Source organism: Gallinula chloropus, assembly GCF_964237585.1.
Source record: "Gallinula chloropus genome assembly, chromosome: 25".
Classification (NCBI taxonomy): domain Eukaryota; kingdom Metazoa; phylum Chordata; class Aves; order Gruiformes; family Rallidae; genus Gallinula; species Gallinula chloropus.
In genome coordinates, this window is record NC_140110.1 from 5,758,649 (window position 1) to 5,771,395 (window position 12,747).

Here is a 12,747-nt window from a genome sequence, read left to right on the forward strand (position 1 = left end):
TTGGGAGCTGAAATAACTGGGGAGCCCCAAAATTCCTCTGGCGGGGGAGCAGCCCCAGTAACTTCGGGGCTCAGAGCTTCTGTGGCTGAGGGAATGGTCTGCAGAGTGCCTGGTGTCATTTTTGGGTTCTAACCGTGTCCCACTTCAAAAGTGCCAAACGTCAAGAAAGAGCCCCCAAACAAAAGGTGTGAGGGCTGAAAGATGTTTCTGGCCTGAAACCTCCCCAGGTAGTAGAATAACAGTGCAACAAACCTTGAGGTTCAGAGCATTCCTAGCCAAGGCAACTGTCCTAAGAGTGCCTGACATCAGCTTTCAATCTACCAGCAACAACCTCTAAAACTGCTAAACCTCCAGCAACAGGTCTCAAACAAAAGAAATGAGGGCTTGAAGATATCCCTGGCTTGAAACCTCCACTGGTATCCCACTAGCAGCCCCTGTATACCATTGGGCTCAGGGCATTTCTTCCAAGGAACTGGTCCAAACTCTATCAGAGATAATATTCCCGATCTAAAAGCATCCAAATTTGAAACTGGTAAATGTCCAGTAATAACTCTAAACCAAATGTGTGAGGGCTGAAAACATTCCTGGCTTGAAACCTACCCAGATGGGACACTAGCAGCCCTGTTAACATTTCAGCTCAGGGCTTTCATGCTCAAGGGTATCATCCTAACAGTGCCTGCAGTCATTTTCAGGCTCTACCAGCGTCCATCTTCGAAACCTCTAATCATCCAGCAACAGCTCCCAAACAACAGTGCGAGAGCTTAAAGATGTTACTGCCCTGAAACCTGCTCCAGGTGTCGACTAGCAGCCCCAGCAACCATCAGGATCAGGGCATTCCAAGCAGGGAGAATGGTCCTAACAGTGCCTGATGTTGTTTTCAGGCTCCACCAGCATCCGGATTTGAAACTTCTAAATGTCCAGCAATAGTTCCTAAAGAAAAGGGGTGAGGGCTGAAAGAGGTTCCTGGCTTGAAATCTCCCTTGTTAGACCTCTAGCAGCCCCAGTAATCTTGGGGCTCAGCTTTCTCCTTACTGAGGTAATGTCCTAACAGTGCCTGACATCATTTTCAGGCTCTCCCAGCGTCCAACTTTGAAACTTCTCAAAGTCCAGCAAGAGCTGCCAAACAAAAAGGGTTGATGGCCAAAGATGATCCTGACCTGAAATCTCCCTAGATAACCCACTGGCAGCATGAGTAGCTTCTAATCATCTCAGCCCATTCCTAGCCAATGGAACAACCCTAATAGTGCCTGACTTCATCGCACGGCTCTGCAGTCCTCCACCTTTGAAACTGCTGAACTGCATGAATAGTTCCAAAACAAGAGGTGCAAGGGTTGAAAGAAACTCCTGGCCTGCAACCTCCCCATGTAGAATACGAACAGGACCACTGACCTTGGCGCTCAGGGCTTTCATAGCCAAGGGAGAGGCCTTAAATGTGCCTGATGTAATTTTCAGGCTCTACCAGTTTCCACCTCAAAACTGTTAAATGTAGAGCAACAGGTGTCAAGCTCAATGTGCGTGGGCTGAAAAAGGTTTGTGGCATTAAACCTCCCCAGGTTGCATCCTAGAAGAACCACTAACCTTGTGGCTCAAGGCTTTCCTATCCAATGGGATGGTCCTAACACTGCCTGACATCATTTTCCAGCTCTTAACAGCATCAAAAATGCTAAATATCCAGCATTCAAAAATGCTAAATACCGAGCAACAGCACCAAAAGCGTTGAGGGATGAAGGATCTTACTGGCCTGAAACCTCCCCAGGTTGCACACTCTGAGAACCAGTAACCTTGGGGCTCAGGGTTTTCCTAGCCAAGGGAACAGTTGTAACATTGCCTGACGTCATTTTCCAGCTCTACCAGCACCCACTGTCAAAACTGATAAACGCCCAGCAACAGCTCCCAAACTAAAGGTGTGAAGGCTGAAAAGCATTCCTGACCTCATACCTCCCATAGTAGCACACTTCCAGGCCCAATATCTGTGGGGCTCAGAGCACTCTTTTTAAGGGAACAGTCTTTACAGTGCCTGACATCACTTTCTGACTCTACCTGTGTTCTACTTCAACCCTGCTAATCGTCCAGCAATAGCACCCAAAAAAATGGTGTGAGAACTAAAAGATGTTCCTGGCCTGAAACCTCCCCAGGTAGTGCAGTACCAGCACCAGTAACCTTGAAGCTCAGGTTTTTCCATTCCAAGGGAACAGTCCTAACAATGTCTGACATCATCTACAGGTTATACAAGTGTCCAACTTGGAAACTGGTAAACACGCAACAATAGCTCCCAAAGAAAAGGGGTGACAGCCTAAAGAGGTTCCTGGATGAAACCTCCCTGGGTAACCCACTAGCAGCACCTTAAGACTCAGAACATTCCTAGCCAATGGAACAACCCAAATAGTGCCTGATGTCATTGCATGACTCTACAGTCCTCCACCTTGAAACTGCTAAACTGCACTACTAGTTCCAAAACAAAATGTGCAAGGGAGGAAAGAAGTTCCTGGCCTGAAACCTCCCCATGTAGACTGAAAAAAGGATCATGAATTTTGGGGCTAAGAGCTTCCAAGGGAGGCTGTACAAGCATCGAAATTCAACTATGCTAAACATCCAGCAATAGCTCCCAAACAAAAGGGGTGAGGGTCAAAAGATATTCCTGGCCTTAAACCTCCTCAGGTATCCCACAAAACACCCCAAAACTAAACAGGTACTGAATACAAGAAGACCAATCCCCCTGGGGTAGGCATCTGAGCAGGTGAGGCTGAGGATCTGGGGGATTTCACAGAAGAACTGGTCCACAGCATTGCCCTTGAAGAGGAGGAGGGAAAATGTCTTGGTTGTGAGCAGCACAGCATGGAGAAACCCACTGCAGCTCCCCTGTGTCTGCCAAGGGCAGGAGGAGGAAGTGGGGAATGAAGCTGCCTGGGACATTTTCTGCCTCTTTGCAAGGAGAACAAGGCAGTGAGAACTTGGGGCACTCTTCTCTCAGCAAAACGTTCTCATTGCCAGCCCAAGGACTGCTTCTCCCTGTTCTATTAGACATTGGAAAGGTCCTTTTGGGAGGTGCATTTCCTGCTGGCTGAGGGTACCATTGGCTGTCAGGGGCTCTGATGGGAGCTCTCCAGGGGTCAGTTTGTCCTTGCAGCAGCAGGTCTATCTTTTTTGATCTCTAGGATCTCGTCTGGATTGTGGTTTCCACTTCCCCCAACTGCAGAGCAGAGCTTTGTAGATTTGTTTTTCCTGATTTTGTTCTTGGGAAACCCTGAGAAATGCCCAACTGCTCACCTAAACCCCTTCCTTTCACAGGGGGAACGAGTCCCTGTCCTGTCCGCGACCGGGGTGTCCTGTCTCATGTGGAGACAAGGATTTCTCCCCAGCTGAGGGAGGAAACATCAGAGATGAGGTCACAGAAGGATCCCCATGAGGCCTGAGGTCCCAGGAGGAACCCTAGAAGAACTGGTCTTCTCCTGCTGAGCTGGACCAGGCTCCTGGGATGGAGGGAGCTCATGGCAACCCGGCAGTGCTGCAGAGAGACAGCTCTGCCCAGGAGCAGCTCCTCTGCCAAGCACACAGGGCTGGGGACACTGCCTGTAGGCACCGAGGGGAGACCTGTGAGGCTGAGAGAGCTGATGGATGCTGAGAGCTCACTGGAGGAGAAATCTCCACAGCACTCTGCCTGGTATGTCTGTGGGTGCAGGGCAATGCAGGTTCTGTTCCTGGAGGGATCTCCTAAAGCTGGGAAATGGGGCAGTGTGGGGGGTCTGTCAGGAGGACAGGTTCTCTCTAGGACCAGAAAGTGCTGCCTGGAAGGGATGCCCTTGTGCCCCATCAGAGGGACAGGGCAGGACAGCTGTCTTCTCCTGGGCATGGCTGCAGAGGTGTGAAGCAGCGTGTGCACACAGGGGTGCCCAGGGCTGTCCTTGTGAACAGGATCCCTGCGCACCAGGGTCTGTGTGCTGGGGCAGGGACTCTGCCGCTGCCAGGGTCAGCACTCAGCCTGGCTTGTGGGCTTTACACAGGGATATAGAAGGACCTGGGGGATGAAGGAGTGACCATGGGAAGAGCAGCGTAAGGTCCTTCTCCAGTAAGACAGTGCTGCCTGGGTTAGCTTTGCTCCCAGCTCCAGCTGATCCCTGAGAAATTTCAAAGGGAATTTGAAGAAAAACATCAAGGAAACATTTTTGTGTAGGCAGAGTCTTTGCTTTGACTTTTTCTCTCCTGTGGGCTGTGCTGACTGTGGTGTATCAGAACTAATTTCTCCCCTCAAGAATGTCCACATCAGAGCATCTCCTGAGCCCTGCACACACAGAGCTTCCCAGGGCAGTGCCCTGATGCCAGGAGGGGTCTGCAGAGCAGAGCTGAACACAGAGCAGGTTGGATGAGGTCTGTGAGCACAGAGCAGGAGGTGGCATGGGCAGGGACAGCTCCAGGCAGCAGAGACGTTGTCAGGGAGGGACAAGGAGCTGCTCCCAGCAATGCCATGGTAGTGGGGACATCCCCATGACATCCCCTGCAGTACAGACACTTTGCCACAGCAACACCCTGGTTTCTGCCACCCAGCACAGACTAGCATCAGGAGTCTTCTTGACAGCCCATCCCCCACTGAGGAGAAACACCTGAGTGCCTGTCTGTCCCTGTGCATCCAGCCTCTGCTGGAGCATTTCTTGCTCTTTCCCCTCCTGTCCTTGCTGCCTTTGCTTCACCATTACCTGAGGCTCTGGGCACATCAATTGGTGGGGCACCGAGCTCACCCTCACATCATGACCCCCATCTGTAGGACTGAGGACTTCCGGGGGCTCCTGCTGGGCTGCAGGCTGCCTCCTAAAATAGCACCACTCTCCTAGGGAGCCTTGTGCCCCAGAGAGGAGCCCCATGCAGAAGGCCATGGTAATGCTGCTCATCACCATGCGTTTGTGAAGGTTCAATTAGCCCATCACACCATACTTATATTTACTTTCTGCTGCAAGGCAGGACTGAGTTATCAAGAGCCACAGCTACTCCCAGCAGTGGAACTCTCAAGGCAGAACAAAAGAGTCCTCCCAAAAAGAGACCTGCCAAAAGTCCTCCTTCATACAGACAATCAGTCTGGGGGCATTCCCTAAGTGTTAGGAGAGGTTTTCCTCAAAGAAGAGTTCCCTAACTAATCACTGTCTTTCCTTCTCTGACAAGTCTCCACACTTGATGGCAGCAGCAGATGTCCAACAGCAGCTCCATCAGCCACTTCCTCCTCCTGCCCTTTGCAGACACACGGGAGCTGCAGCTCCTGCACTTCTGGCTCTTCCTGGGCATCTACCTGGCTGCTCTCCTGGGCAATGGCCTCATCATCATCACCATAGCCTGTGACCACCACCTCCACACCCCCATGTACTTCTTCCTCCTCAACCTCTCTGTTGCTGACCTTGGCTTCATCTCCACCACTGTTCCCAAATCCATGGCCAATTCTCTGTCAGACACCAGGGCCATTTCCTACACAGGATGTGTGGCTCAACTCTTCTTCTTTTTATTTTTGATCTCCACAGAGTACTTTCTCCTCACTGTCATGGCCTATGACCGCTACGTTGCCATCTGCCACCCCCTGCACTACGGGACCCTCCTGGGCAGCAGAGCTTGTGTCCACATGGCAGCAGCTGCCTGGGGCAGTGGGTTTCTCTATTCTCTGCTGCACACAACCAGTACATTTTCACTGCCCCTCTGCAAGGGTAATGCCCTTTACCAGTTCTTCTGTGAAATCCTCCAGATCCTCAAGCTCTCTTGCTCAGATGCCTACCTCAGGGAAATTGGACTCATTGTGGTCAGTGTTTGTATTTTGGGTGTTTTGTGTTCATTGTTCATTGTGGTGTCGTATGTGCAGATCTTCAGGGCTGTGCTGAGGATCCCCTTAGGACAGGGACGGCACAAAGCCTTTTCCACCTGCCTCCCTCACCTGGCCGTGGTCTCCTTGTTCCTCAGCACTGCTACGTTTGCCTACATGAAGCCCCCGTCCATTTCCTCCCATTTTTTGGACCTGGTAGTGGCATTTCTTTACTCGGTGGTTCCACCAGCAGTGAACCCCCTCATCTACAGCATGAGGAACCAGGAGCTCAAGGATGCCCTGTGGAAACTGAGGACTGGATGTTTCTAAGCAGCAATAAACTCCTCGTCTTCTGCCTATCACTGGCCATGTAACACACGTTAGGACCATTCTGATTTAGTAGGGATTTTAGTTGTTGGTTTCTTTTTCATTAGGTTCTGTCTAAGCTATAATAAGATGGTCCTCATTCATCCCATTCCAAATTGACTATCTCCTGGTCTGGTGAGACCCAGACACTGTGTAATGATGAGCTGTGCTCTATCAACTGAGCCATGACAGAAAATACCCATGAAGGAAAAATATCCTCCATTGTAATATTCCTTTGAAATGTTCATCATTAAATACCTAACTGAAATCCAGTTATTTGTAGAAGTCTGGATTTTTTTTAATGAAATGGACTTGAACCGATATGCTTTTTAAGGCTTTCTGTATTTTCATGAGCCCCATGGTATATTTGCTTCTGTGTCCACAGACCTCAGATGCTAAGAAGACACTGAAGAAAGCTCTCAAAATGCCAGTCAGACTTAATGCCCAAAGTACCTTGAAGCATTCATGGGCCCTACTGGGAGCCATTACGGACAAAGCCGCCCCATGAACATCTTACACCTTTCAAGTGGAGGCCATGAGGACAAACCCAGGCAAAGCACAGGCAGCTCTGATGCTGAAGACACCCTGGCTTGGTCTGATGAAGCAGAAATGCCAAGTGCTGAGCCACAGCCCCTTGGCAGGGACATCCTGACCCTCACCTGTGTCTCAAGACTCTTGCATTGGATGTGGGGAGTGTGATGCCAAGGGAAGGACAGGGGTATGACACATGGATACCTCCCTAGGTTGAGTTCAAGGAGGCAATAATGCTCCATGGCGGTGAGGACAATGTGTCTTGTCTGAGGCCTCTGTTGGAGGGAAATCAGCCACAGCCAAGGGGGAAAAGTCTGCATTTCTATCAGGCCCTTTCAGCCTGGCCAGCACCCTTGGCCATCTGCACCACAGCCCATCTCACACTGCCCGGCACCTGTGCCAGTTTCCCTGCAGGCTGCAGGCACCCAACCCCTTTCCCCACCTTCTTCTCACCTCACCATGAGTCTCTCTCTCCTCGCCAGCTGTTCCCAGAAAAACAAAGCCACCAGCTCATCCACACTTCCTCCAAGTAACTCCAAGCACCACAGCACTACCCTCAGAATGGCATTTCTCCATGCTCATAACCCATCTGCACCTCTATTTTTAATTGCCATTCAATTGAAAAGGAAATTTCAATCTCTCTGGAGCTACCCCTATACTCTCCTCAGACTCCCCTTCCCCAGGCTAAAGAAGCCCAGATCTCTCAGCCTCTCCACACAAGACTCCTAACCCTATCTTAGCAGAATTTCTTTCAACCTCGTGACTGTTCCTCCACACTCGTCCTGAGCTGGGGACCTCCCACTGCTGGACTCTCTGCTGGTGTCCACACCAGTGCTGAGTCAAACTGACAGTGAGTGCCTTTGTCTGGGTGGCCGTACTGCTCCCAGTGCTGCCCAATGTGCTCATGGCCAGGTTCCTGTGTAGCAGCCCTGGCTGCTGTGGCATCCCTCAGAACGCCCAAAGCCTCCTCCTTGACACTGCTGCTCCACCAGTCATGTCTGAATTCCCTTGATGTGTGGGTGTTGAGGTTTAACCCTGCTCGCTGATGATGTCATCATGCATGGGAGAGTCTTTTGGGCAGTTGGCATCAGCTGCCCTGGCAGTGCTCCCTCACAACAACCAGTGTCCCTGAGCTTACTTTCTAGTGCAGCAGCATGTGAATCAGGAAGGGCCTTGATGCTGTGCAAGCACTGGGCAGCAATGAATAAATTATCATGTGTCACCAGTGCTGGATTGGTCACAAAACAGGACGATGTGTTGGTTCTACCCCCTGTTGTGGTTATCCCCTGATGCAGAACATCACAAGATGAGAAGGAGCAGGTCAGCTCTGGTTGGAAAAGTTCTTGAGGTTTCTCTTTGTAAAACCACAGAGGGTTTTGCCAGGGTCTGCTGGAAGTGAAGCTCCGATGTGTCAGTGGTTAATGTGTGAGTGTAGAAGCCTCAGCTGACTTGTGGTGCCTCAGCAAGAGGCATTAAAGGACATGATAGAAAAACAATAAAAAGAGGAGAGAGTGCTGTAAATGCTTGTGGTGGTTCAGCCCCAAACAGTGTCTCAGCACCACACACCACAGGCTCGCTCCCAGAGGAGAAAGAGACAGAGCCTCTGTCAGTTGGGATAAGGAGAGTTCACTGAAAAAAGCACCATGAAACTAGAACAATAAACAGCCCATGACACTCATACCCGGTGAGAACACAGAGTACCTTACCCACCTGAGGATTACAGAGTGCTGCAGGACAGGAGGACCAACCCAACACCCCAGCTGCACTCAGACTGCCCTGGAGGCACCCAGGAGTGGTGCCCAAACCAGCTCCTTTATGGAGAAGTGCTGTCAGGTGGTGTGGAAAACAGCCAGGGCTAACTCAACCTCCCCAAGCAGCCAGCACAGGTGAGATAACTGTGGCCTGACCAGAACCAGGACATTATCCACCCCTTTTTGCACACTATCCACATCATGGCCAGATGGGTTTGCCTCTGCACTCCCAGTTGCTTTGTTTCCATTGCTGCAACCATCCCCACAGGGCACCCCCACAGGAGTTGGCCGGACACCTCAGCCACAGTCCGTGCTTCTTCCTTTCCCCAATCTATTACTGCCAGGCAGTTGGCATATGATGCTGGTGCACTCCACACAGACTTACACCACATGGGTGAGGGACATTGGACTTCATCAGGATTGGTGGGTAGCTGCAGATCATCAGGATCACAGTAATTCATCTCTCACATGGCTGATCCCCTCAAACACTCCACACTCTGCTCTGTGGTCATCCACTTGCCTGGCCAACACATGACATCTTCACTGAATTGGGTACCTTTCCCCTACACTGGACAGAAGTGGCCTCCAGAGACTGAAGGCTTGAGACTTCTTTCCAATCACCTTGACAATGACTCCTTTTCTGAACAGGGATCCCAGCTGCTTGGCCTCCCTGCCTTCAAATTCCAGGCTGTGTGCCCCATTGTCCCAGCATCAGAGTAGCCAGGGGATGATGTGCTCCCCTGGAAGGCAGCTGAAATCTTTTCTCATTTCTCCCAGCTCACTGATGTACAAGGATCAGGTTATAATGCTCACTCCCGGAGGAGAAACAGACAGACCCTCTGTGGGTTTGAAGGAAGACAGTTTACTGACAAAATGTGAAAAAATGATAACAGCACATCACAAACTACACTCACATCCAGAGATAAAACAGAGGACTCTACTGACCAAAGGATCACAAGGTGCTGCACAACACAAGGACAAACCAAAGGCCCCAGCCACACTCAGACTGTCCTTAAGGAAACCATGAGTGCCTCTCGCCAACCAGCCACTTTGATAGGGGAGAGATGTCAGGTGGTGTGGAAAACAGCCTGGGCACACTCAGCTCAGCTGTGCTAACTCAGGTCACCTCTGCTAACTTAGCTCACATCTACTGGCTGCTTGGGGAGGTGAACTCTTGCCTGGCCTGAAACAGGACAGCTGTGCATTTAATCTCCCCTGTCTGTCACATATTTCTACCTGTCCAAAGTCAATTCACAGTGTCTGAAATCATCGTTCCAACAGTGGATCTGCACACCAGTGCTTCTGGTTGCTCTCTAGATTTCCCTTCCCCTTCCCCTTTGACCATTGAGACACCTCTCAACCATCCAGCTGCTGCTCTGAGTTTCAGGGAGTTAAACCCTTGCCTTTCTGGCAGTTGTCTGACTCATTCTGTCTTTAGCCAGCTCTTGAGTTGTGGTGATTTCACAGTCTCCTTCCTCTCACTAGAACATCTCTCACAGGGTTAAGCTTTGTGGCAGGTGAACCTCACTGGTGGCAGATTGCACTTGGCACAGAGTGAGGAGTGTTTGATTTAATGGTGAATCTTGTCAGGTTTCTTCTGTTGGTGGGAAAATAACTCCCTGTGTGCTGCCTGTGTGCAGCCAGTTCTCTAAGGAAAGCAGGGGAGCTGGTACAGAGGGGCTGTAATGCCCCACTGTGGAGTGCAGCAGAGAGACCTGATGTAAGGACAAGGGATGCAAGTCCCAGTTGGCTGGTGAGAGTCATGGTGGGCTTGTGGAGATGTGCAGCAAGGTTGTCCCCACAGAGTCAGTCCTCAAGGGACCCTTTTTCAGACCAGTCCAGACCTCCTTAGGAGGCACCCTGGATCAATCTCAGTCAGAGGTTGTCACCTCTCCTCTAAAGTGAAAATAATAACCTACACCCTTAAAAAGAAATCAATTTTACTCTGAGCTCCCTTTGAAACAGCTTCAATGATCTGTACATCTCTTGAAGACCTGAAGATAATTGCATGAAGAGACATAGCTCGTTAGGGCTTGCTTTTTAATTTTAATGAGCCCTGGATTGCATTTGGTGGTGAGTCCTTGAAGCTCAGGTACTGAGAGGAGATTACACAAAAAACTCCATGTCAAAAGCAGAAGCCAAAGTACCCTGAAGTATTAATGAGTCCCACTGAGAGCCATTGCTGGCTGAGCCTCCCCAGGGACTCGTTAGAACAGGTAATTGGAGGCCATGTTGGCTGGTAGGCAAAGGCAATGTACAAGCAGCTGAGATGCTGAGCAAGCCCTGGGTTGGTTTGATGAAACATAAAGGCCAAGCCCTGACCACCAGCCCCAGGAAAGACAGGTTCTGCCTCTCAGGCATTGCTCAGGGCTCTTCGTGGGGCAGCATGGGGTGTGTAATGCTGAGGGAAGAACAACAGGATGAGAGTTTCTCCTCATTGTTGGTCCAAAGCCCAGCTAGAAATTCATCTGTCCTCCATTTAAATAAAAGAAAGACCAGGGAGACCCTCCATCCCCTTTCAGATTCAGGAGAAAACATTGTTGAAAGATGAGGACATGGCTGAGGTGCTTAATGAAATCTTTGCCACTGTCTTTAGTAGTAGGAGCAGTTGTACAGAGAGAATCCAATTCCCTGAGCTAGGAGACAGGGACAGGGAGCAGAATGACCCCACCTCAACCCAGGAGGAGATGGCCCTGCTGCACCACAGAGATGTGCAGAGATCTGTGGGGCTGAAAGGGTGCTGAGATATCTGGCAAGGGGTGTTCACCAAGCCACTTTCCATCAGTCCTGGCTGACTGGATCAGTCAACATAACCCCCAATAAAAGAAGGGACAGAAGGATGGTCAGGGGAATTACAGGCCTGATAGTTTGACTTCAGTCCCAGAGAAGCTGGTGGAGCAGATCATCCTGAGCAGCATTATCCAGTTCATGAAGAACCCCCAAGTGTTCGGGCCCAGTCAGCTTAGGTTCATAAGGGCAGGTCCTGTTTGACCCACTGAATCTCCCTCTATGACAGGGTGACCTGCGTCTTGGACAAGGGAAGGGCTGTGCATGTTGTCTACCTTGACTTTAGCAAGGCCTTGGACACAGTTTTCCAGAACTTTCTCCTAGAGAAGCTCACTGCTTGTGGCTTGGATACTGTGGTGGTTCAGCCCCGAACAATGGCTGAGCCCCAAATGCTGCTCCCTCACTCCCGGAGGAGAAACAGACAGAGCCTCTGTGGGCTGGGATAAGGACAGTTTACTGACAAAAGCACCACAAAAGGAGAACAATAACAGCCCCAATTGCACTCACACCCAGTGACAGTACAGAGTACCTTACAAACCCAACAATAACACAGTGCTGCACCATTCTATGACCACTCCTCCCCAACCAGCCACTTTGATGGGGAAACTATGTCAATGTCCTGAGTTTGGTTGGGATGGAGTTAATTTCTTTTCTAATACCAGATGGAATGCCATGTTTGGGAGTTGGGATGAGAGCAGTGCTCATAACACCCTGATGTTTCTAATTGTTTCCAAGCAATCAAGGACTTTTCAGTTGTTCCTGTTTCCCTACTAAGGAGAAGGAAGAGGACACAGCCAGGACAGGTGACTCAAACTGGCCAAAGGGGGTATTCCATATTAATTACATCATGCTCAGTATAAAAGGGGGGCTGGTGGGAGGGGGAGGAGGCAGCTCCAGGACGTGCAGTTTTGTGGATGGTCCCATTTTTTGGACAGCTCTGGGCTGCACGGCCTGAGTTGTGTGGTTCAGTGACAAACTGCATTGTGTATCATCAGTTTCATATATTTTGCTACAAAGTCCTGTTATCATTGTTACATCTCTCTTTCTGCTATTCTAGTAAACTATCCTTACCCCAACCCATGGGGTTTTGTTTCCTTGGGTTTGGTTTTTTTCCCTTTCCCTTCCCTCCCCCCCCGGGCAAAACTGCTTCTCCCCCCACACTCCCTTTGAAAAAACAAGCGACTGTGTGGTGCTCAGCTCTCAGCTGGGGCAAAACCACATCTGCTAAAATCCAAAACAAATCTATTCTTAAAAAGATGGAAATTCTTATATTAAAGTTATATTAATTGTCTCTTAAGAATCACAAGAATCACAAGGTTGGAAGAGACCTTTGAAGATCATCGAGTCCAACCATTCCCATCCTAAGCTGAACCAGATCCCTAAGTACCTCATGAACCTTTTTTTGAACACATCCAGGAATGGTGACTCACCCCCCTCCCTGGGCAGCCTGTTCCAACCCTGACAACTCTTTCAGTAACAAATTTTTTTCTAATATCCAATCTAACCCTGCCCTGGCCCAGCTTCATGACATTTCCAATT

The 12,747-nt window shown here is 50.0% G+C and overlaps 1 protein-coding gene across 1 annotated transcript; it reads left to right on the top strand.

The window, feature by feature from the left end:
• Positions 1–5,176: 5,176 nt before the first annotated feature.
• LOC311200804 (olfactory receptor 14C36-like) lies at positions 5,177–6,103 on the top strand (the record flags this gene model as incomplete). The annotated part of the gene is made up of 1 exon (XM_084275110.1): positions 5,177–6,103. The coding sequence occupies one exon, from the start codon at positions 5,177–5,179 to the stop codon at positions 6,101–6,103; it is 927 nt and encodes a 308-aa protein (XP_084131236.1).
• Between the last annotated feature and the right edge of the window lie 6,644 nt (positions 6,104–12,747).